This window comes from Lissotriton helveticus, chromosome 4_1 (assembly GCF_964261635.1).
Source record: "Lissotriton helveticus chromosome 4_1, aLisHel1.1, whole genome shotgun sequence".
NCBI lineage: Eukaryota > Metazoa > Chordata > Amphibia > Caudata > Salamandridae > Lissotriton > Lissotriton helveticus.
In genome coordinates, this window is record NC_136063.1 from 939,284,712 (window position 1) to 939,309,349 (window position 24,638).

The following is a 24,638-nucleotide window of genomic DNA, read 5'->3' on the forward strand; positions in this document are numbered from 1 at the left end:
AGAGGGGGACCAGGCAGGGTTGCCTCCGTCCCCTTTCCTGTTTGTACTGACCATAAATCAGCTGGCAGCATAATTATGGACCCCATTGCAAAAGATGGGAATCCAAGTGGGAGACACTGAGCAGATAGTGTCCCTGTATGCTGATGACGCCCTGGTATACTAGCGTAGGCCGATGTGCACGGTTCCGCTCCTTCTGGATGCTCTACCTACCTTTGAGAGGCTGTTGGGTCTCAGGGTAAATGGGGCTAAATTCCTGGTGTTTCCTGTCACAGGGTGGGTCTGGGGTATCGCTAACCACCTTCTGGACCTGGGTTTGAGTTGGGATTTAGATAGCTTAAGGTATCCGGGCATGCAATTGACACATGGGATTGACAATCAGTATAAATAGAATATGGGTAGAGTATTGACTGGCCTGCAGGTCTCGTTGGCATTTTGGAACAAACTAACATTGTCAGTTGCTGGCAGGGTGGCAGTCGCCAAAATGATGTTTTTTCACCGCTGCCTAAGCGTTCTGCAGAACACGCAGTGTCACTCAGGTCTCTTGATGTTTAAATCACTGGACAGCCTCTTGATTGCACTTGTCTGGGCAAGAAAGCGTAGCTGAGTAGCTATCCAAGCCCTTAAACTGGACATGGAGGAGGGAGGATTTGGCGCCAGAAATGGAATTGTACTATATGGCAGCGCAGCCAGCATGCAGAGCAATGGTGGTCAGAGGGTTATGGCAGTGAGAGGCAGATGTTGGCGGGAATGAGAGGAGTAAACAATCACTCCGCAGCCTCATGGAGGGAGCTAATTTAAGTCAAGACTACCCGTACATAGTTTGATGGAAATGCGAGAACATGATAGTTGGTGATTAAAACTATACTATGCCGACCCCCGTTCTCAACACAGCTGCCGCTTTGGTGGTTGAAGCCTTTCTTGCACATCAAACAGGTTATGTCAGCATTGGCTGGGATTGCTGCGGGTTGCAAGACCTTAGGGGACCTTTATCAATTTTCCAGACTTACCAAAACAGACAGTAAAATCTGGACTAGCTTTCCAGAGACCCCCATAGCAACCCACAAGCTGGAAGCTTTTCGGGATGGGGGCTCCACTCAAGGGCGGCTCACCCATTTATATAGCTCACTAAGACGTGACAGGCCTTGTACCCTGATGGCGAGATGCGCTGTGACAATGAACTAGTGGTGCCCTTGACATACAGGAAATGGGAGAAGGCCTGTGCATTCATGCAGGGAGTCTTCTGTAATGTATGCTTCAAAACACTGCTATGTCCTACATCATGCCTATCTTTTGCCAAACATGTTGCCTGGTACATATAGGTCTAGATCTGAAGCTTGTCCTCAGTGCGAAGAGGCTGAAGCAGATTCCTACACATGGCCTGGGGTGCACGGGCTGATGACATACTAGGGCATGATTGTATGCCGCTTTCTGGAGGTGATGGATGTACATATAGATCTTACGGTCCACCTCTGTTTGTTGCACCTCATACCATGCCCTAGCAGGAGTAAGGTAATTATAAATTTGCATTGCTGGTCTAATGTTAGCCAATAGAAGAATTGCCATCAGATGGATGTCATCTAGGGGGTCCATAGATGACCAGTGGAGCACGGACATGGGTGAGTGGGCGCTGGCTGAGGAACTTCGGATGCAGGCAGTCCGGACAAACGGTAGGGTGGAGGAGGACTGTTTTGAGTGGGCAGGAATGTTGTAGGAATTGCTGGCTTTGGTCCTGGAGTGGGGCACAGCTGCTGACTCGGAGATGGATATAATGCTTAGCAGACCTGCAGGCCCTCTGTTTCTGAGTATTTTGTTGTTGGGGCCTGCTCTATGTTGGACACCTGGCGTGGAGATAGGACGGGGAGGCACCTCTGACTGTGCGGGATTTGTGCTTTATTGTTTGTTGTCCTGCCTGAAGTTCTATACTGCCATTACTACTCTGGAAAAATTTAAAATAAAGATATTAATTTCTGGTCTGTTGTCACTTCAATGTTTACAGTAAATTGTACTTCTAGAGCGTTCTTACATCCAAGGGTCTCTTGGCTAGGGTATAACACAGTTTTGCAAGGTGAAGTATATCTTATTTAGTAAACGAAGAGTTTGAACCGCTCTCTAGAAACAACAGAGGAAGATATGGCTTTAATGATCAAGGAAAAGAAATTCCAGAGTCTGGGGTCCAAGAATGAAAACGCTTGATCCCAATTGAGAGTTTGCGAAAAACGTGATCTCTGGGGCAGCTGTGTTGTGCCAGAGATTACGAGGAAGATATCTACCCAGTTTTGCAGACAAATAGTCACTTCTGAACCAAGGAAAGAATCTTAAAACAAACTCCACCCTGAATTGGAAGCTAATGCACATGTGCCAGGATAGGCTTGGCAATAGCCAAAAAAGAAGGAGTGGGGTCTGAAATAGTCAACCGAGCTGCTTGGTTTTGCATTACTTGTATTCAGTGTAGAGATGATTTAGTTATACTAAAGTATTGTAGCATTACAGCAATTCAGTCTAGAGGAGTAAAATAGCTCACTTCAGGCATAAGAAAGAGGAGAATGTGCTTGATCTTGTGCACCTGAAAAGCGCAGAAAGAAATTACATTTGAGGCTTGATGCTCCCTATTTAGCTGGAGGTCTGTTTTAAACTCCTAAACCTTTTGATGGCTACCAGGGTTTTGAAAAGACTAACAAGAAATGAGACAGATATGCACTGACCATAATGAAGGATTTCCATTTACAATCAAGGTTTCAGTTTTATCATGATTCACCTTAAATCATTGCAAGTCCATCCATTCTTTAAAAATTGCAAAGGCACTTTTTAAAGTAGAAGAGTTGGATTGGAAGTCTGTTAAAAGGAAAATCAATCATAAGCATAAGTATAAAAGCTGACTCCACAATCAGCAGCCAATGGTTGGATATACATTTTAAGTTGATGCAGTGACAAAATCGAGCCCTGTGGATCTCCAGTGATTGGTAATAAACATGAAAGTGGCTTAAGATTCTTCTTTGGTATTGATACCTTTGTTTCTTGAAGAAGCGAGTCAAATTTGAAGAATTAGGAATCAGTAGAGCACACAGGATATCCTAGGTGACTGCTTTCTACTACCCAACGGTCAAGTGGCTGGCCTCAAAAAGTCAAAGGTAAAATCATCTTGTACAGCTTCCACTTTGAGAAATCAATGCCTGCCTTGGCCAGGTACTTAAAGTGTAGGAGTTGTTGTAAATATTTGTTTTCATTCACTCGCAGTCTTTTAATATGTGAGTGTATGTATCACACCTATTTCTGATTCCCGAAGAAATGTTTACATATGTTTTTAATCTATAAGAATTGTCTGTTTTCTACATTTGGGCCATGTGGCATATCTTATGCTGCTGTGATTTAGGTTAATGCAGGCAAAGTAATCTGACTGTAGTTGATGAGTACCAAGCTCATCATTCTACCCACTACACACAAACTTATGATTACCATATTATCATTTGTTTCTGGGGTGAATGTATGACATTGTTCTGCATTCTGTCCATCAACTGTTGTTTTTGCATTTGTCACCCCGAGTGGGACGGGTATGCCCAGATGTGGGTCCTGTGCTCCTCATGCCACTGGAATCAAGCTATCCTGGCTGAAGATGGGTGAAACCCCGAAACCGGTTCGTGGATGCTTGTTTCCAGTCCAGGGAGAACCTGTCTTGGCAGTTCGGGCTGGACTGGTCCCATGAGGCACAGGTTCAAGTCTGATTTGCATATGGCTGGGTTCAAACTGGAATGGCATGGTGAGCAAAAAAACGATGGATTTAGGCCCATATCTCTGTACTGGGGTGAATGTATGACATTGTTCTGCATTCTGTCCATTAACTGTTGTTTTTGTAGGCTGTTCTTTCCCCTTGAGTAGAGATAAAGGCCTAGATATAGGTAAATGTGATTTACCGATTCATATATACCGAATTTTACCGATTCGGTATTCATGAATCGGTAAATTATATGTAGGTAGAAATTCAGTAAAAAATACCGAATCGGTATGATTCGGTATTTACCGATTCGGTAATTACCGAATCGGTATTTGCCATTGATTCCTATGGGCCTTGAAGCCCATAGGAATCAATGGCAAATACCGATTCGGTAATTACCGAATCTGTAAAAATACCGAATTGCCAAGGGGGACAGGGTGTCACTTTGGCACCCTGTTGCACCCTTGTTTCTGGCTTGTGTGCCATGTGACACACATACATGCCCTTAGGGCATGTCTGTGTGCCACATGGCACAGGCGTACATGCACAGATGTGCATGTACACTGGAATTCGTTATTTACCATGTAATTGTATTACACGGTAAATACAGAATCGGTAAGTGCCACCTACATATTAATTTACCGATTCTGTAAATTTACAGAATCGGTATTTTACCGAATCAGTAACTTTACCGATTCGGTAAATATACAGATTCTGTAAATTTTAAGGCCCCTACATCTCCATTTGTAAATACCGGTCGGTAACGGCCGAAATCGGCCGTTACCGACCGGTATTTGCCGACCTACATCTGGCCCAAAGAGTCTATCGGAGATATGCTCATTACCTCTAACACAGATTAATTCATCTAAGTTCCTGTCGATCTATCGCTCAGGGCCGTGACAAAGGCCGCAGCAGTTCCTGCGGTGCGGGTGCCCCCCCAGGCTTACCCATAAAGGAGGGAGGGTGCCCCTCCGCCCCTGCTGATGTGAGGGGCCCCTTCGGCATATCTCGCAGGGGGGACCTCTCACGTTTTTAACGCCTCTTCTTTCACTATAAAGAGAGCATTTTAATTTCTGCTTTAGACAATTTTTTAAAGAGATTCTCCCACCCCTCCTGTATTCAAGGTTTCCTTCATATGGTATATTTGTTCACTTTATGAAACACGTTTACATAATCCATGATTCTGGTTCTGACAGGGGGTACATTCATTCATTCAGACATAAAGCATAAGTCAATTCTAGTGACTAGCAACTATTGTTGACTATTTACTCAGTTTGTCCCGTTTATGTAGGTATAATGGATGTGCCCTATTTTAGTTACTCCCTTCTACCCCAGCATTTTTATTGATTCTACCTCTTTTTAACCTAAATTGGGTCGTTGCTGACAATTCTCTTGGTATGTGTGGCCTGCTTTACTTGAGACTGCAGTGGCGCCGGTCACACATTAGGCAGACGTAGTGCAGAATGTGTGCAATGCCAGTTTTTATTATAAAAGTGGACTGACGGCAGCCTGCACCTCTGAGCAATAATAAAACTCTGAAGACACAATAGAGATACAGTAAAAAAAAATGATAATGTGTGTGCGTTATTCATCCACAGTTCAAGGTAACATGAAGGGCTCTTGGCCAACTGCCTGTGTATTTCCTCATCTCGTCTACTTACACACAAAAATATGAGTGAAAGTAGAATTTGTGAATGTACATTTGACTCCAAAAAAGCCATACAGAGTTGGATTATGCATGGTTGATTCTTCATGATCCCAAATTATTTTTCTCTCGGTGAGGTGAAAAACAGCTTTTTTCTGTGTGCACGTCAAAAGGTTCTATTATTTTATGCTAAACGACTGTCTTTACTGATGTATTGCATGTATTCCATTCCCGTGAAATTTGGACCGCAGATGATTTGCCTCAATGTTTCATTTTTCAATCCTTTTCAGTCAACCTCATTCCATTCCTCAACTGGAGATCCTCTAGTTCAAACCTGTTGAAGCAATTTTTAACCGACACATCACAGAATTCGAAATTGTGATTCAAACTGCTCTGTGCCCCTCAAGGAGCTGTAAAACGTATTCTCTGGGAACCAAAGTGACGGAAGCCATCAGCTGCAGTAAGCCATGTTTTGATATGCTCCTGGAGGGATGATAGGGTGACCAAATGTTGAAAAACAAAACCAAGACATTCCACAAACATAGAAGGACTACAATTTTGCACTGACCGAGGACATAGTATGACTAAGTTGACAGTGCTCCAAAAACTAGAAAATAGAGAAACTGTGTCACCATGATACAATGTTTACCGGCGGTATCATCTTTGTTAATTAAAATGCTTCTGCTAAAGGCTTCTGACTAATCTTGTACTGTATCACATGAAAACGTGCCTCTGTGTTCAGCTGACCCGCTCTGGAAACCGGGCTGAACTGTGCCAGGACAGATGGTGAAAAAGCAAATCCAGGACACAGGGTCACCCTGGGTGATGAAGATATGTCTACCAATACCTCCTCCTCCCAGTTTGAGGCAGCTGCAGATCTGCTCATTCAAATGAGGCCACAGTTGTGGCACTCTTGGCACTGCCTTCCAGTCAAGAGGCATAGTCTCACGTTCAACAGTAAGATATGATGGACTCCTGAGACAGATTCGGGTTTCCAGGACTTTTTAGATAATCTGCACTATTGGAACACATCTCCGCTTTACACTACCCACATTTCCTCACCCCTAAACAAACGTGGAAGACTAGCCCAGTGACGGCGTTGTGGAGGGTAGGTGTGGGTACTCATGTACCCAGATACAGCAGTTGCTTCAAAGACCTAGTTACACTATGACCACACCCCACGCAGCACTTTCTTCTCCTCCACTGTCCCATTACACAGTCAAAATTATTCCCAGGTTGGCAGGTGTGCTGTTGTCCAGCAGAGTTTTTTTTTTTTGTCGAGTTTTATATAGCGTGAACCAGACCCGAGACATCGGGTATCAGAGCGCTCTACATAAGCACCAGTTTCGTTACATGAGGACACATTCATTTTTATTAGGCACGGGGCAGATTAAGCGATTTGCCCAGAATCACAAGATGTTGAGCGCAGTTGCCGCGACTCGAACCTGGTCCCCCAGCTTCGAGGTCCACCGCTCTAGCCGTAAGGCTACATCCTCTCCCCAAAGGGTTAGTGCTATTTCATTTCAGAGTGACTTTTCAGATTTCACAAGCAAGAAAGATTCTTGGCATTTTATTGACTTCTAGGTCCCTATAAAAAAATATATATATATATATATATTACCTACTGGCGATAGCCAGTAGGTATATATAGTTAGGATTTTTTTCCTATGGGATTTTTGAAAATTCTATGTCGAATAACTTTGGCGTTTGAGGACAGAATTGGCTGAAATTTTCAGGAAAATGGAACATTTTGTTTCTGAGCAGCCACTGAAAATTTGGGGGGGTTTCGTCAAGGGGGGGCCGAGAAAAAAGGGGATTTACACCAAACTTGGCAAAATTGTAGGGACTGGTAGCCCGATGTGCCTTTGCTATGTCTCAAGATATAGGCTCCAGTGGTTTTTACGAAACTTAACTTTGAAAAATATATACTGGGCTACATTGGGCTATATATATGTTGGAGCCCAAATGTAGCCCAATGTAGCCCAAAGATGGCCACCAGAGACAAAAAAAAACAAATGTAGCCCAAATATCAGCCAGATGTAGCCCAACTAAAGCCCAATGACAGAATGTCCCAGAGTGTTCTAAAGAACAACTAGAGTGCTAACAGTCCTACTTATTACAAAGGTATGGCACACCTGAAGCCATCTTGATTGGAATAAAGTGGTAACTCTTAAAACATTTAATTTAAAAAGGAACAAAATGAGGGGGTTCATTTTGCCATAGAAAGTATGATTAGCGAATATATGACGAAATCCCGCATACCATCAGTCCGCAAAAACAATCCTGCATGTACTATTAGGCCGCAAATTAAAATAACAAAAACTTTTAGAACGAATATGCCTTTAGCATACACTAAACAACTAAACTACCCTAAACCCTAAAACACTACCCCCAGCATGACCCTACACTACGCAAACAGTACAACACTACCCTAAACCCTAAAACACTACCCCCAGCATGACCCTACACTACGCAAACACTACAACACTACCCTAAACCCTAAAACACTACCCCCAGCATGACCCTACACTACGCAAACACTACAACACTACCCTAAACCCTAAAACACTACCCCCAGCATGACCCTACACTACGCAAACACTACAACACTACCCTAAACCCTAAAACACTACCCCCAGCATGACCCTACACTACGCAAACACTACAACACTACCCAAAACCCTAAAACACTACCCCCAGCATGACCCTACACTACGCAAACACTACAACACTACCCTAAACCCTAAAACACTACCCCCAGCATGACCCTACACTACGCAAACACTACAACACTACCCTAAACCCTAAAACACTACACCCAGCATGACCCTACACTACGCAAACACTACAACACTACCCTAAACCCTAAAACACTACCCCCCAGCATGACCCTACACTACGCAAACACTACAACACTACCCTAAACCCTAAAACACTACCCCCAGCATGACCCTACACTACGCAAACACTACAACACTACCCAAAACCCTAAAACACTACACCCCAGCATGACCCTACACTACGCAAACACTACAACACTACCCTAAACCCTAAAACACTACCCCCAGCATGACCCTACACTACGCAAACACTACAACACTACCCTAAACCCTAAAACACTACCCCCAGCATGACCCTACACTACGCAAACACTACAACACTACCCTAAACCCTAAAACACTACCCCCAGCATGACCCTACACTACGCAAACACTACAACACTACCCAAAACTCTAAAACACTACACCCCAGCATGACCCTACACTACGCAAACACTACAACACTACCCTAAACCCTAAAACACTACCCCCAGCATGACCCTACACTACGCAAACACTACAACACTACCCTAAACCCTAAAACACAACCCCCAGCATGACCCTACACTACGCAAACACTACAACACTACCCTAAACCCTAAAACACTACCCCCAGCATGACCCTACACTACGCAAACACTACAACACTACCCTAAACCCTAAAACACTACCCCCAGCATGACCCTACACTACGCAAACACTACAACACTACCCTAAACCCTAAAACACTACACCCCAGCATGACCCTACACTACGCAAACACTACAACACTACCCTACACCCTAAAACACTACCCCCAGCATGACCCTACACTACGCAAACACTACAACACTACCCTAAACCCTAAAACACTACACCCAGCATGACCCTACACTACGCAAACACTACAACACTACCCTAAACCCTAAAACACTACCCCCCAGCATGACCCTACACTACGCAAACACTACAACACTACCCTAAACCCTAAAACACTACCCCCAGCATGACCCTACACTACGCAAACACTACAACACTACCCAAAACCCTAAAACACTACCCCCAGCATGACCCTACACTACGCAAACACTACAACACTACCCTACACCCTAAAACACTACCCCCAGCATGACCCTACACTACAACACTACCCTAAACCCTAAAACACTAGCCCCAGCATGACTCTACACTACGCAAACACTACAACACAATCCTAAACCCTAAAACACTACCCCCAGCATGACCCTACACTAAACAACCACCACAACTCTACACTACACTAACACAACACTACACTACACAACACTACACTACACAATCACTAACCCACGAAAAAATTAACACAAACCCACTTACCTCTCTCGTCATCGTGGTTTTCACAACGCAAATGCATTTACCATACATGCCTTTAAAACGTAATTCTTTGTAAAGGCATGCGCGATAAATGCACATGCGTTTTGAAAAAATGCGGGATAATGGTATGCGAGGTCAATGACCTTGCGGGATAATGGTATGCGGACTGAAAGTCTGCGGGATAAAAAATGCGGGAAAATGGCTGCAAACCATGATTAGCAGCAGACTTCCCTGGTGAGCACTAGCTTTACTACAGTGATCTAATGAGCAACTAGAGTGCTAACATTCAGAATTTATGGCAAATGTGTGACACATCTGAATGCCTTCTTGATAGAACCAAAGTAAACAAGCATTGAAAATGCAATAGATCTCGCCCTCGTTTAAGTTAAAGCCATTCTGTTTGTAATGAGGTGGCTTTTTAGCTTTGCTTTTATTAGTGTTTTTAAAACTTTCATGTAAATAACATGCATATGTATGCATATATGTATATGTATGCATGCAGTTATATTTATATAGATATGCAGATTGTATATGTTTATATATGTATATTACCTACTGGCGATAGCCAGTGGGTATATATAGTTAGGATTTTTTCTCTATGGGATTTCTGAAAATTCTATCTCTAATAACTTTGGCGTTTGTGGACGAAATTGGCTGAAATTTTCAGGAAAATGGCACATTTCGTTTCTGAGCAGCCCCTGAAAATTTGGGGGGGTTTCGTCAAGGGGGGGCTGAGAAAAAAGGGGGGTCCCAAAACGCGTTTTTCACATTCATTTTTCCATAGGGCGGTTGGACTCACTTTTAGCTCGAACGGCTGAATAGATTTACATGAAACTTGGCAAAATTGTAGATATGGTTTGCCCGACGTGCCTTTGCTATGTCTCAATATATGTGCTCCAGTGGATTTTGAGAAATTAACGTTTAAAAAAAAATATATATCTGTGACAGCGCTCCGGTTAGCGCCCCGGTTCGCGTACCTGACGCGTAACGCAACTTCGCGAAGCGAAGCTGATTGGCTCTCTGGTGTCTGTCAACATTCTAAACAGTCCGGAGCGGCCGCCATATTGTCTCTCGGTAGGATCGAGAGACAAGATGTGGTGAAAAACGAAGGGGGAAATGAAGGAAAGGGGGCAAGGTAGACCCCTCCTGACCCCCTAGGATTGATGAGGGGGATATTAAAGTGCCCCGCGGGGCAAAAAATAAAAAAATTTTTTTTTTGCGATTTTACGCCGTAGAGGCGTGTTCCGGTACGCGAACCGGGCAGCTCACCGGGCAGCTAACCGGGCAGCTAACCGGCAGCGTAGCTGTCAACATTGTAAACAGTCCGGAGCGGTCGCCATCTTGTCTCTCGGTAGGTTCGAGAGACAAGATGTGGTGAAAAAAGAAGGGGGAAATGAAGGAAAGGGGGCAAGGTAAACCCCTCCTGACCCCCTAGGATTGATGAGGGGGATATTAAAGTCCCCCGCGATTTTTCGCGGTAGAGACGCTTCCCAGGTACGCGAACCGGGCAGCTAACCGGCAGCGTAACGGGAGTCCGCCATCTTGTGTTTTTGGAGCGTCCGGTTCGCGTACCGGGTAGCGTCCCGGTAAGCGTAACAAGGGGAAAACCAAGAGAAACAGTAAAAAAAAAATGAAGGGAATAGATTTCCAGCAAACTTTGCAAAATTGTAGGGACTGTTTGTTTGATGTGCCTTTGCAAGGCCTCAAGATATGTGCACGTGTGGATTTTGTCTAATTAAGGTTAAAAAAAAATATATATATATCTGTAAGCGTGCTCCGGCACGCTTACGTTATGGGTTTTGTTTGCGCTGCAGAGCCGATACGTCACGGTTATGCGATGCGTCATGAGGCGTCTCACGTGGCTACGTGATACGTCACGTAATAAAGAATATATTTTACAGCTATAGATATTAGCTTTTAAAAAACCAATGAAATTCACTGAAAACACCATAGGTTATAGACCATATATAGTTAGGAATTTGCATTTACAAAACCTTGAAAATTCACTGAAAAAACCATAGGTTAGAGACCATATATAGTTAGCTGGACATTTTATTGACATAAAACCAATGAAATTCCATATATAGTTAGTTGCACTAACTATATATCGCGCACCCGCAATCCACTGCTGATGATGTCACATATTACATCATTCATGACATGGTCAGTGACATCACTGATGACATCACTGATGACATCTCAAATGACATCACTGATGACATCACTGATGACATCTCAAATGACATCACTGATGACATCATGACACACCAATACCAGTTACTACATACGCACTCACTGATTCCTACGTCTACACACACATTCACTCATTCACCCATACAATCACTCATACATACAGTCACTCATTATTACAACACTATCATATGCACTCATACACCTATGCAGACACTCACACACTGCCACTCATCCATGGAGTTACTCACACACCTAGTCAGTCCTGTAAAGAATCAATCACACTTCCATTTCCTCATCTATACAGTTAAACACAGAACACCATACTTCAGTGACATCACTGATGACATCACTGATGATATCTCAAATGACATCACTGATGACATCTCAAATGACATCACTGATGACATCATGACACACCAATACCAGTTACTACATACGCACTCACTGATTCCTACGTCTACACACACATTCACTCATTCACCCATACAATCACTCATACATACAGTCACTCATTATTACAACACTATCATATGCACTCATACACCTAGTCCGTCCTGTGAAGAATCAATCACACTTCGATTTCCTCATCTATACAGTTAAGCACAGAACACCATACTTTTTCACACATATACTAACACATACTTACTCTCTTATACAATCACTGATACAAGTACACATTGATATGCACAGAGTCACACACCTCCCAGCCAGCCACACACACACTCAGTCTTCCATACATCCACTCATTCTTCAATATGTAAAACATATTTAAACTTTACAAAAACACACAGACACTAGATGATGTCATCAGTGATGTCATCATTGATGTCACTGACCATGTCATGAATGATGTAATATGTGACATCATCAGCAGTGGATTGCGGGTGCGCGATATATAGTTAGTGCAACTAACTATATATGGAATTTCATTGGTTTTATGTCAATAAAATGTCCAGCTAACTATATATGGTCTCTAACCTATGGTTTTTTCAGTGAATATATATATATATATATATATATATATATATATATATATATATATATACATGTGTGTGTGTGTGTGTGTGTGTGTGTTGTTTTCCGCACAACCTAGAATCAACTGTTTTCCCTTGAGATTTCTTCATTAGACCCTCTTAGTTTTTGGGGCTGGCTTATCTGAAGCAATCATTGACCAACAACATCTGTAGACGTTTCTGTTACTGTAGTAGCAAGGTGGATGGGTGGACCAGCAAGAAATTCAAAGTCCAAAGAATATCCAATATGTAAATTCCAAATATGCTTATTTATTTTTATGCATCAAGTTCAACAATTTCCAGCCAACGCCTTTCGTTCCAACAACTTTTAGACCTTCGTCAGGGCTTAATGTGATAACATGTAGGTGCTTCCATATAGTGCATAGTAAATTAATGCAATTCCATCCAAGTCATGGTTAAAGGTAACTCATGAGATAGACTATTTCACAATCTATCCCTATAAAAAGGGGAGTACGCCAGGGATGCGTGCTGGCTCCTACACTCTTCTCCCTTTTTGTTAATGACATCCCGTCCTATATGGAGAAGTGTGATAATGATTCACCTAGATTGGGGGGTGAACGGGTTCCCTCATTCCTTTTTGCGGACGACACCATCCTCATTTCACAAACACCGCGGGGTCTCCAGAATCTATTAGAAAGGTTCCAGTCATATTGCAATCTTAAAGGGTTAGAAATTAACATTAAAAAAAACAAAATATATGGCACTGAGCCCGCACAAAAGTGTTAGAAAAAACCTAATGCCAAATGGTCACAAATTAGATCATGAGCAGAATTTGACATATTTAGGTGTATTAATTGATTCAGTACTAGCATGGATACCGCAGCTAGAAAAAACGAAAATAGTGTTCAAACAAAACTGCCTCCCAATTTTAAAAAGACATAATAAATGTCTGAATAAGGCAGTTACCCCAGCTTTAGAGATCTTTAGGTATAAGGTCCAATCAGCAGTACTATATGGAGCAGAATTATGGGGACCAGCATGTAGGAAAACCTTTGAAACTCTTGAGAACAAGTTTTTTAGGGGATTATTAAAAGTGCCCATTAACACCCCACTGACACCACTATTTTTGGATCTGAATATTAAACGTACTGACCAACATGCAATGCTGAGACCATTATTGCTGTGGGTCAGATTATGGACAACCCCCGAACTGAAGGAATATAAAAACGGGTTGAAAGAAGTCATGGATCTAGATAGTGGCAGCAAAATTTACTGGTTAAAGCATGTAAGATCCTGGCTAGTTAAACTAGGACTAGCCCATTTTTGGAGCGAGCCAGAATCGATGAGTGTGGGTTCAAGAAAAATTGTTAAAATGTCTTTCTGGTCCTATATAAGTTATGATTCAGCATACATAAAAATCCATGGCCCCTTAACTGAAAATTTTAATGGTTAAAGATGTGGCACACTTTGAGACATTTTTGGATGAGGTACAGCCGCCACTAGCTAAAACCTTGTATATAAAAAACAGGTATGGAACATTGAGAACTAAAGCCCTTGAGAAAAGTTGGGTGAAGACAAACAGTGATCTCTGCACTCTATGCTCTAACAATGCAAGGGAAGATGTCTTACATATATTATTTTTCTGCCCCAGTTATGCGAAGTCAAGGAAAAAGTGGATAGTGCCGCTATGTCGCATTATTGGTTTGAATTCCTATAAGGAGGCTGGTAGAATCTTAAAAAGAGACACCAATCAAGTAGTTGTGTTTGGCATCAGTAGATTTGTTCTTGCTGCTAATTTTATTAGATTAAAAATGGGTCTTCATTTCTAACCATATAAACTCATGAGGCCCTCTTAAAACTAATATTATCTTGATCATTATATATGCCATAATCAAAGGATGACCGAGTACCCAACTTTATGGTTGGGTATACCAACCATGTATTATTTTTTACCACTTCATTGTAATTTTTAATTATTATGCCATGGTGGTTATAAATGTAATTGTTCTTTTAGCTTGTAAATATGTTGATTACTTTTAATTCTATATTTATTCAAAATGTGCGATGACTTTTTGGCCTTAATACCATGACTCAAATAAGATGATGTATACCGGGATGAACTGAACTGATAATGTAATGTAATTCTGAGCAGACACCCCATATCCCACCTGTGTTTTTGATTATTACAAAATTTTATTTAATGAATTTTAATTGTATATCTTTTATGATGCAATTGCAACGAAATAAAGATTATTGAATTGAATTGACTGTGTCACTATATCCCGACATATAGTGGTCGAGATAATGTAGTTCACGGGTCAATACCGTGATAATTATTTACTCTTCCAGATGGTGACGGAGCATGCCCACGCTGTGTTACTGTAGACTGAAATCTTGTAGCCATAAGCCATATTTTGTGCTTTAGCCCAGATTTAGATTGTGAAATAAGGGATTTGTTCAAAATCTTCAATAAATGCTGAAGGAATCCACTCTTGTAAAACTGCTACTCTGACTTGTTTGAGTGGGAAGTTTCTCAGTTAATTGGGAGACTCGTCAAATTAATGGGCGCTCTATCTTCACATCTTTGATTATAACTTTGCATTACATTTTATCATTGGTACACAATCTCTGCTTTCAGGAATGTACATCTTATTTTAATTGGATAAAAGCATACTTTTGTCTTCTTTATATTCGCTGTTGTAGTTGGTTCCAACATAGTTCATCTGATATATGGCTTTGTGCAAGGGTGGTGATTAGGTCTGCCCAGAGAATGCTTCAGCTGTCAGGGAGTTGTTTCCAGTTCTTTTAAATATAGATAAAGGGACCTTGGCTCTGCCTCAGAGATATATTATTGTCTCGCCTCATGCTATTATCTGATTGGTATCGCTCCACCGCTATGGTGTGCTGCCATTAAACTGAAAGAGATATATTATTTTTCATCACAAAGGTACACTGAACCATCAGATATTAAATTCTTTATCTCATACATGCATTGGATACAGAAGGCATTTATCCTGAATGAATGAATGAATTATATCTTGTACCGCGCTAACTTAGCCCAATGGGCGTCAAGGCGCCTAACATAAAAGGAACAAGCCAGGTCAGACAGCAATATCTCATTGGTAGGCTCTGATGAAGTACAGAGTTTTAAGGGCCTTTTTAAACAGGTCAATGGAGGGAAGGGTTTTGATCTCCACCGGGAGGGAGTTCCAAAGCTGAGGAGCAGCAACAGAAAAAGCTCTCGCTCCCCATCTGGTCAACCTAGCGCGGGGCACTACCAATTGGTGTAGCCCGGCCGATCGTAGGCATCTCGTGGGTACATAGCGGGTGAGCAGGGTACCAAGTGCGTCCGCAGGGCCAGCCGCAAGTGCTCTATATGTGAGACATAGGAGCTTAAAGGAGATTCTAAACTGGACGGGGAGCCAGTGAAGATCTCTCCTGGCAGTGGTGGCAGATGATGCTATGGGAAGGGCCAGGACGAAGCGCGCTGTTTTTCTTTCACTGCCGTAGGCTTTTTTCCTGTTTCAGGGCTCACATGAGCCCGACTATAAGAGGCCCATCCCACAGTTTGTCCATTTCCAATTCAGGACAGCCTGGCCAGTGCTAGCACTGATGGTGCACACTTTATATTTGTACGTACTTCTACTATGACATGTAATAAATAGAATGCATTTGGCGGAACTGGTGCTGACATAACAGCAGCATGCCAGCCACCCCTGTACAAGTTCAATTGCTGCCATATACCCAGTGGCTCCTTTAACCTGCCCAGTTCTCTGCTTCCACCGGTGTGGTGGTCACAGGTGAGCTGTTCTGCCAGCACCTTTCCCCGGCTGCTGATACTCTGCTCACAAAGTGAGCACGCCTGACTTCTTTGCTGTACTATCAAGCTAAAGCATGACCCACCTCATGCATTGCCACTTGTGGAATGCCAGGAGAGCACTAAACTGTCTTCCTCTATTGTCTGTCACCCTAAACTGAACATTCCGTATCAGAAAACCGATTTCATATCAGGGACCACAGGTGTACTTTTTGTTCCCAAGCAATGTTGAAGTTTATTAGCAATTGTGTTATCGCCGACACAATTGTATCATAAAGTGGTGTAACAATAGTCCCAGCAGCCCTGCGGTGTGGGGGGACCAAATTCCTTGGGACCCCAAGAGCACTGTGCACGGATGGGCCTGAGTGCTCCTGACTGGGTCCAGAGTATGGGTTGGGGGCACTTCATGTACTTTGCAGGGGGGGCTCAAGTTTTATTATGCCACTGGTATCATAGCCAATAGGCAAACTTCAAGGAAGACAAGCTAACTACATTGGCTCTGACTGACTTACTCGCCTCAATTCATGTTTCCTATGTAGTACCTTTACCTCTCTTTATTTATCCAAAAAAAGGCCATATTGGGATACGCATGTAGATATTTGACTATCTTTTCAGTGACTTGTTTCGTAGGTGGGATGGCTTGAATGGCAGTGGTGGCTGCTATGGGGCCATGGGGGTGGGAGGCGGGGGGCAAGTGGAAGGGGGCAAAAAAAAGAAAGAAAATGACACTTACCTTCCCGCCACCTCTCCTCCGTTCTTCTTCCGTCGGCAACAAAGGAACAGGAAGCACCCAGGCTCCCAGTCTCTCCCAGCCAATCACAGCGATGCTGATAGCAGTGTCGTGATTGGACTGAGCGTCTGGTTCGGTGCTCAGAGAGGATGTGGGAGCCTGGGCGTGTTCTTCACCCAGGCTTTAATACAGCCTGGGGGAAGAACATGCAAAATGCATATGACGGTTTGGCAGACCCAAGACGGCTGGCTAAATCATCATATACACTTTAGTGCACATACCACTCCTCCCCCTGCAGGATGAAAGCCTTGCCCAGCCCTGTCTCACCCCTTAAACAAAACTGGACCAGTACCATAAAAATAAAATGATAATAACGTTATGTTATTATCATTTTATTTTTTATATGGGGCGCTGCTCCTTCGCCTTATCGAAGGAACCGCCGCTGTTTAATGGCCCAACACATGGAAACAAAAGTATGCATACGGGCGCATTTAGGATGTCTGTGTTTGCCTTCATTGGCATATTAAAACCAGTCATATTGGCGTCCCACTGCTTACTTTTTCTGCAACGTTTTACATTTAAATGGCCTGAAAGGTCCACTGATTGTACAACATGTCTATTTAACAACTTTGCAATTGTGCAAATGGTGTTTAATGCATGTTTAATTTTTGCTGAAAGGGCCTATTTCGCACAAATGTCATCTATATATTAGACTTTTAACACATTTCATTCTGTTATTTATGATTTCGAAATTGCGATGATTTTTATTAATCCTATCAATAACATTTTCGATATGCCCTCATCAGGGTTATGAACCGATCTACAAATGTATAATACGGAAAGATTACCTACTCGACAATCCAGAATGTGCTTTGGGTCTCACAAGGGTTAGGAAAGCTCTATAAATGGCAATAAAATACAATACTTAGCTCTTTTTTATGAGACAGGCCATAAGTTTTTTTCTATGCTGATAGAGGAGCCAGCATCTGGATAGACGGATAGATACACTTTATTGTGTCAAGTTATTTAAAAGCCTCACGATATGAAAACAGCAATCTAGATAAAACAAATACCACAAAGCTAAAAACATAGTGCAACGCAATCAATCTATACATCAAGCAGCACTCAATTCCCTTGTGAAACTGGTCCGCTAAAGTGCAAAAAGCTAAAGTGCCAGCAGCGGAAGGATTTACCAGGATGCGCCGGAATGCTTTGAAGTAGATGGCGGAAAACTTTGCAGGGAGATAGAGATTCTTCTTGTGAGCCCTCCAAGAAACCACCCAGAAAGTGCTGTGTGACTGCAAGTGTGTTTAGGCTATTCTCATGAAATTACCAAGTACCATAGAATGAGATAAACAAACATTTACAATGCAATAGGTCTCGCATTAATTAAGTTTGAGCTATTGGCATTGCTAAATATTGCAACACCAATTGCAACAAAAGTCTATAAATTGTAGGCCCAAAAAATGTGCATTTATTTTTGTAGCAATGGTGGCATGCCGCGCTTTAGATGAACATGTTTAAAAGTAAAGTGCGCCATACTGTGATTGCTACAATAGTTAATTGTGGATGCGTTAACAATTGATGTGTGCACTGATGACTGGTGGTGTGTGTGCCTGTAGAAATTGTGCACTGATGGCTGGTGGTGTGTGTGCCTGGTGGAAGTGTGCACTGCCGGCTGGTGGTGTGTGTGCCTGGTGTAAGCGTGCACTGATGGCTGGTGGTGTGTGTGCCTGGTGTAAGCGTGGACTGACGGCTGGTGGTGTGTTTGCCTGGTGAAAGCGTGCACTGACGGCTGGTGATGTGTGTGTGCCTGGTGAGTGAAAGCGTGCACTGACGGCTGGTGGTGTGTGTGTGCCTGGTTAAAGCATGCACTGACGGCTGGTGGTGTGTGCCTGGTGGAAGCGTGCACTGACGGCTGGTGGTGTTTGTGCCCGGTGAAAGCGTGTACTGATGGCTGGTGGTGTTTATGCCCGTGAAAGCGTGCACTGACGACTGATGGTGTCTGTGCCTGGTGAAAGTGTACACTGATGGTGTGGTTGTGTGTGTGTGGTTGTGTGTGGTTGTATGTGTGGTTGTATGTGTGGTTGTGGTTGTGTGTGTGGTTGTGTGTGTGTTGTGTTGTGTGTGTGGTTGTGTGGTGGTGTGTGTGGTTGTGTGTGTGCCTGTGGTTGTGTTTGTGTATGTGTGTGTGTGTGGTTGTATGTGTGTGCGGTTGTGTGTGTGTAGTTGTGTGTGTGGCTCCTCCCTACACAATGGATCCAATCGCCAGCCCAACTGTCCGCACTGTCTGCTGGCCAAGCCCTGGCGCGCCAGTGATAGGGGAAACCTGGAAGGCAGAAACACAAGCTCACATCCCTGGAGTACCCTACCTCAACCCATACTCACAGGTGCTAAGGACGCCTCTTAAATTAGAATAGATATGTAAACACTGCACAAAAAACAGCTTCCATGGATTGCATTGTGACAAGACTTTACAGCAACTGCACCGAAGTTCCTTTTCTGTGTCATGCCATCTGGGTCCAGTGGTTTTCACCACGCTGAGTGTGAAACTATAGGTTTCGAAAGTGAGCCGCGGCCACATCTGGCCCGAGTTGCTGGTGACTCAAGTCCTCCCTGGCAGCGAGAACTGCAGGGTCAGCCTGTTTGTGAAGAGTCGAGCGGAGAAGTCAACCTGCGGTTGGGCGAAATGACATTAGTGCAATCTGAAACTGAAAGCAACCACTTTTAAATGCATTTTGTAGCAGACAAGCATGACTGCACTCTGAAAAGTCACTTGGGGTGTTTTATTGTGAGCCAGAGATAGAGACATGTGTCGGCCGCAAGGCCCGGCTGCAGAGGCTCCTATCTGGGAGCAGGGCGGTGAGCGGCGTCCCAGCATCTCCCGAGCCCTGCAGAGGCCGGTCCAGCGCGGGGGAGGGGGATAGGAAGGTAGTCCTATGACACAGCGGCAGAGAGGAGGGGGCAGGGGGGAGGGGACCAAAGGGGAGTGGGGAGGGAGGAGAAAGGTGATTGCGAAACCGAATGTGATCACCTTTGTGAAAAACAAAGCCACAAGGGGTGCGCGCGCGCCATATGCTTTCAATTATCGCGACCATGTTTGGGCATGATCATTGAAACCATATGCCGGAAATGCGCGTAATAGACACCAATAGGCCAGGGGCGGAGCTATGCGCCCGCCTCTTACCTATTTCGTGCTCTTTTTAAACCGAACAAGCAGGCAAAGGCCAATAGCAGGCCGCAGAACTAAAAAAACACGCACAAGCGTGTTCATTTCCAGGGTCCATTTCGAAAACCCGGACAAAAGAACTCTCGCTGCGTGAACACTGCTGCGCAGTGTAACGCTAGGCGCGAGACCTAAAAAAGCACAAGAATCAAAAAGACCCACCACTGGCTAGTTGTCAGGCTAGAAATCCTCACAAATTATGCAGCTGAATTTCTCTATATAATGCCAAGGGCTGTTCCACTACACTGTAACACCTTTCTTGGGACATTTTTGCTTATTTTCCAAGAAGCATTAGATACAGGACTGGTAGATTGAAGATTAGTTCCAGAACGGGGCAAGCCGGTTCTAGACCACAGTTCAGTGGCACATAATGTGGACTTTGGTCTTAATTTTGGCCAATAGACATTGAAGGACTGAGAGCAAAGATTGTTAGGATGCTTAGTCTCCCAGAACAATAGGGGTCAAGATGAACTAATCAATCATCAATCATGGACATTTGTATAGCGCGCTACTCACCCGGAAGGGTCTCAAGGCGCTGGGGGGAGGGGTCCGCTACTGCTCGTAGAGCCAGGTCTTGAGGAGCTTCCTGAATGAAAGGTGATCCTGGGTCAGTCGAAGGTGGATGGGGAGGGAGTTCCATGCCTTGGCCGCCAGGTAGGAGAAGGATCTTCCCCCGGCGGTGGCTTTGCGGATGCGTGGTACGGCGGCGAGGGCGAGGCTGGTCGATCGTAGCTGGCGGGTGAGTACGTAGAAGGTCAGGCGGTTGTTGAGGTACTTGGGGCCCAGGTCGTGGAGGGCCTTGTGTGCGTGGGTGAGGAGCCTGAACGTGATCCTCTTGCTGACGGGGAACCAGTGCAGGTCTCTCAGGTGGCCGGAGATGTGGCTGTGTCAGGGGACGTCCAGGAAGAGTCGTGCGGAGGCATTCTGGATGCGCTGGAGTCTTTTCTGAAGTTTGGCTGTGGTTCTGGCGTAGAGGGTGTTTCCGTAGTCCAGTCGGCTGGTGACGAGTGCCTGGGTAACCGTCTTCCTGGTTTCTGTAGGGATCCATCGGAAGATCTTACGGAGCATGCGCAGGGTGTTGAAGCATGATGATGAAACGGCGTTGACTTGTCTGGTCATCGAGAGGGAGGAGTCCAAGATGAAGCCCAGGTTGCGTGCATGGTCCGTTGGCTTGGGAGTGGTGCCCAGGGCAAGGGGCCAGCAGGAGTCATCCCAGGCGGAGGGCGATGATCCCAGGATGAGGACTTCCGTCTTGTCTGAGTTCAGTTTCAGGCGGCTGTTCTTTATCCACTCGGCGACGTCTTTCATCCCTTCGTGTAGGCTGGTTCTGGCGGTGGCGGGGTCGTTGGTGAAGGCATGAGATCTCTTGAAGAGACCAAATCAAAGTAGTCCAGAGATATTATCTCAATTTTTTTTAAATCAGAAACATATAGGAGGTGGACTTTGACAAAATACATGTTGACCCTTTGACATTTTCAGCAAAGTCTGAAGAAAAAGTGTGAAAAAATGCATGAGAACTAAAAATTTGACTAGGAAACTAGTTAAGTCAAGTTGAGGACAACATCACTTCATCCAAAAAGCTAACCTGTTTTTCTGGTCAGATACCCTTGCATCAACAGAAAAAGAGTGGTCATGGTCAGAATGTTGCATCGATTCAAGAACCTTCCATGTTGCTTCGGTCTTAGCAGTGCATTTTGCTGCCTGTAACATTTTCTTCATCTCATGAACTCTTCACCACCAGGTTTATTTCAGGCTGTGGCGGCTCCTCCGCTATGGGGGAGTTGCGTCGCCCCACTGCTTTTAAGCAGTGTGTAGTGTAAACATAAAATGATAATATCTTTGCATTATTATCATATGCTTCGTGCTGCTTTGCAGGTGGGTGGGTGGGCGTGGCTGCTCTGCTCTCGGAGCAGGGCAGGGGAGAAGTGGTTTACCCACTCCTAAGTGCGCAATGACTGTTTGGTCGGTCCTCTTGGGCTTCCCAAACAGTCATGCGCACTTTCCCCGTTCTCCATGCAGGCTGCATTACAGACTGCGTGAAGAACATGCCCAGGCCCCCATTCCATTGCTCAGCGTCGAACTAGGATGCTCAAAACCAATCACAATGCCGCACTGCATTGTTGTGATTGGTATGGGGAGCTTGGGTGCTTACCAATCACAACGCTTCATTGCAGCGTTGTGATTTGTCTGTGGGGGCTGCTGTGCTTTCTGTTCTACGAGGAGAGCAGAGACGAGGGACCTGGCGGCATGGTAAGTTAATTTTTTTTTCTTCATATTCGCTATATTCGCTGCCCCAGCGCGCCCCCTGCCCCCCACGCACCCCCCGAATCCCTCCTTGCCCCGCCACCCGCGAGCCATGCCAGCCACCACAGATTTCAGGAGATCTTGGGCAGTAGAACCCTGTGTTAGCTAAATATGCAACCCCGTACTTTGTAGAAGTTACATTTTTTATGTACAGCTCTCAATCAAAGGACGTATTAGGAGAAAACTAGTGGTGGATGTAGTTTGCGTAATTTCGTATAACGCAATCAATCGGAAGTACTTATGAATTCTACAAGATTATGCAGAATTATGCAAGAAGAGTAATTCTGCATTTATTTTCTCAGTGCAAAAGCCCCCCTCGCATCCAAAATGGACACAAGGATTAATTTACCAGTGCGAGCAGCCACTGATGCTTGCTAAATGTGCTCTTGGCATTTAGAACTAGTTTCATAGCACAAAATGCATCATTATACAATTTTTCACCAAGAATTTTGAGCCAGATGTAAAACAGCACAAACAGCAGCGCAAGGAGCCACTCGTGCTCGTGAAAATAGCAGTTTGTGTGCCAATTCTCCCCTCCCCCAAAATACTCTTAAATACGCGGGCTGGTATAATTGTGCAATTATTGGCAATTCCGCTTTAAAATATACCAGAGAATTACTGAAATTACAAAAACTACTACATGAATCAGACACCCAGGTAATCTGACCTGTGGAGGCACCTTGCCTTTCCTAGAGAGTTTTTAAACTCAAGATAATTTTTAATCAGGGTAGAGACCTCTACATTTAAGTGATTTGAGCTCCAGTTTCTTTTAAGACAGAGGAGGTCTATTGCTGCTGTTGATAGACATTTATTGCTACCCAACATTACTTACGTTATTAGCTTCAGAAGGATGAAAGACTGAGTGAAGCAGCTGGAATTTAAACCTGTGATCATAGGATCAAACCAATAGCGGCTGCTACCAAACAGGGGTGGGGGGCGGGGCTCTGAGAGGGGTGACAGAGGGAGGGGGTGGAAAAGAATAAAATATTTGAAAAAACACTTTTTTATACTGCCTCTTCTTCCTCCTTCCTCCATCCTCCTTCCCAGGAAGCACACAGCCTCCCAGAATCCCCTGACCAATCACAATGCTGCCTTAGCATCATTGTGATTGGTCTGAGCACCGTGGTTTGGCGCTTAGAAAGGGGCTGGTAGGCTGTGCATGTTCTCCACTCAGGCTGTGATACAGCCTTGCATGGAGAACATGCAGAGTGCGCATGATGCTTAGGCCAGCCCAGACAGCCGGCCAAAGTACCATGCGCACTTTAGGTGCTGCCACCACTCCTCCCCTTGTGGCGTGGGGAGCCCAGACCCGCCCCCTGGCTTCAGCTGAAGAACATACGTTATTATAATTTTATTTTCTGTATTTAGCTTGCAGTTCAAGCAGTGGGGAGAGACTCGCGGAGGAGCCGCCTCTGGCATCAAACACAACTCTCAGCAATGGATGCATTAGTCCACTGAGCAACCAGACCCGGCCACTGGGCACAGTCACGTGCACACTGATCACGTGACCGTGAATGCTGTTACCAGAAGGTACATGCTCCTTTAACTGTCAAAGACAAGGCTGTGAACAGAATGTCCCCTGCATGCAAAACTCGCATCTGGCCAATTTATAGTTATGTCTTTAACAAAATCTTGTCATCAGCTGTTACTGGTACAATTTCTTCCCAGGGTGACCTTCTGTCTTTAAATTGAATTATGTTCTTTCAATTGACTATTTTCCAGAAACAGAAAGAAAATATTAACTGAAAGTGTTTTGTTGTCTTGACCTAATCGGTATCCTTGGCTTTCACCAAGAGATTAAATCAGCACCGTTTCTGCTGACAGGAGCAATTTCACTTCGTTTGTTAATTACGGAAGTACATTTTCGAAGGCCCCTTTGGACCGCGAGC

General features: G+C 44.2%; 1 protein-coding gene across 10 annotated transcripts in view; it reads left to right on the forward strand.

The window, feature by feature from the left end:
- The window catches only part of EPB41L3 (erythrocyte membrane protein band 4.1 like 3), an 860,969-nt gene that overhangs the window by 75,234 nt on the left and 761,097 nt on the right, over positions 1-24,638 (forward strand). For 5 of the 10 annotated variants that reach the window (XM_078687558.1, XM_078687542.1, XM_078687555.1 and 2 more), the window contains exon 2: positions 24,125-24,279. The exons of the other annotated variants lie outside the window; for them this stretch is intronic. In XM_078687558.1, the coding sequence (XP_078543684.1) occupies positions 24,264-24,279 (16 nt within the window). In that variant the 5' untranslated portion in view covers positions 24,125-24,263. The remainder of the gene's footprint in view (positions 1-24,124; positions 24,280-24,638) is intronic. 10 annotated transcript variants of the gene reach the window in all.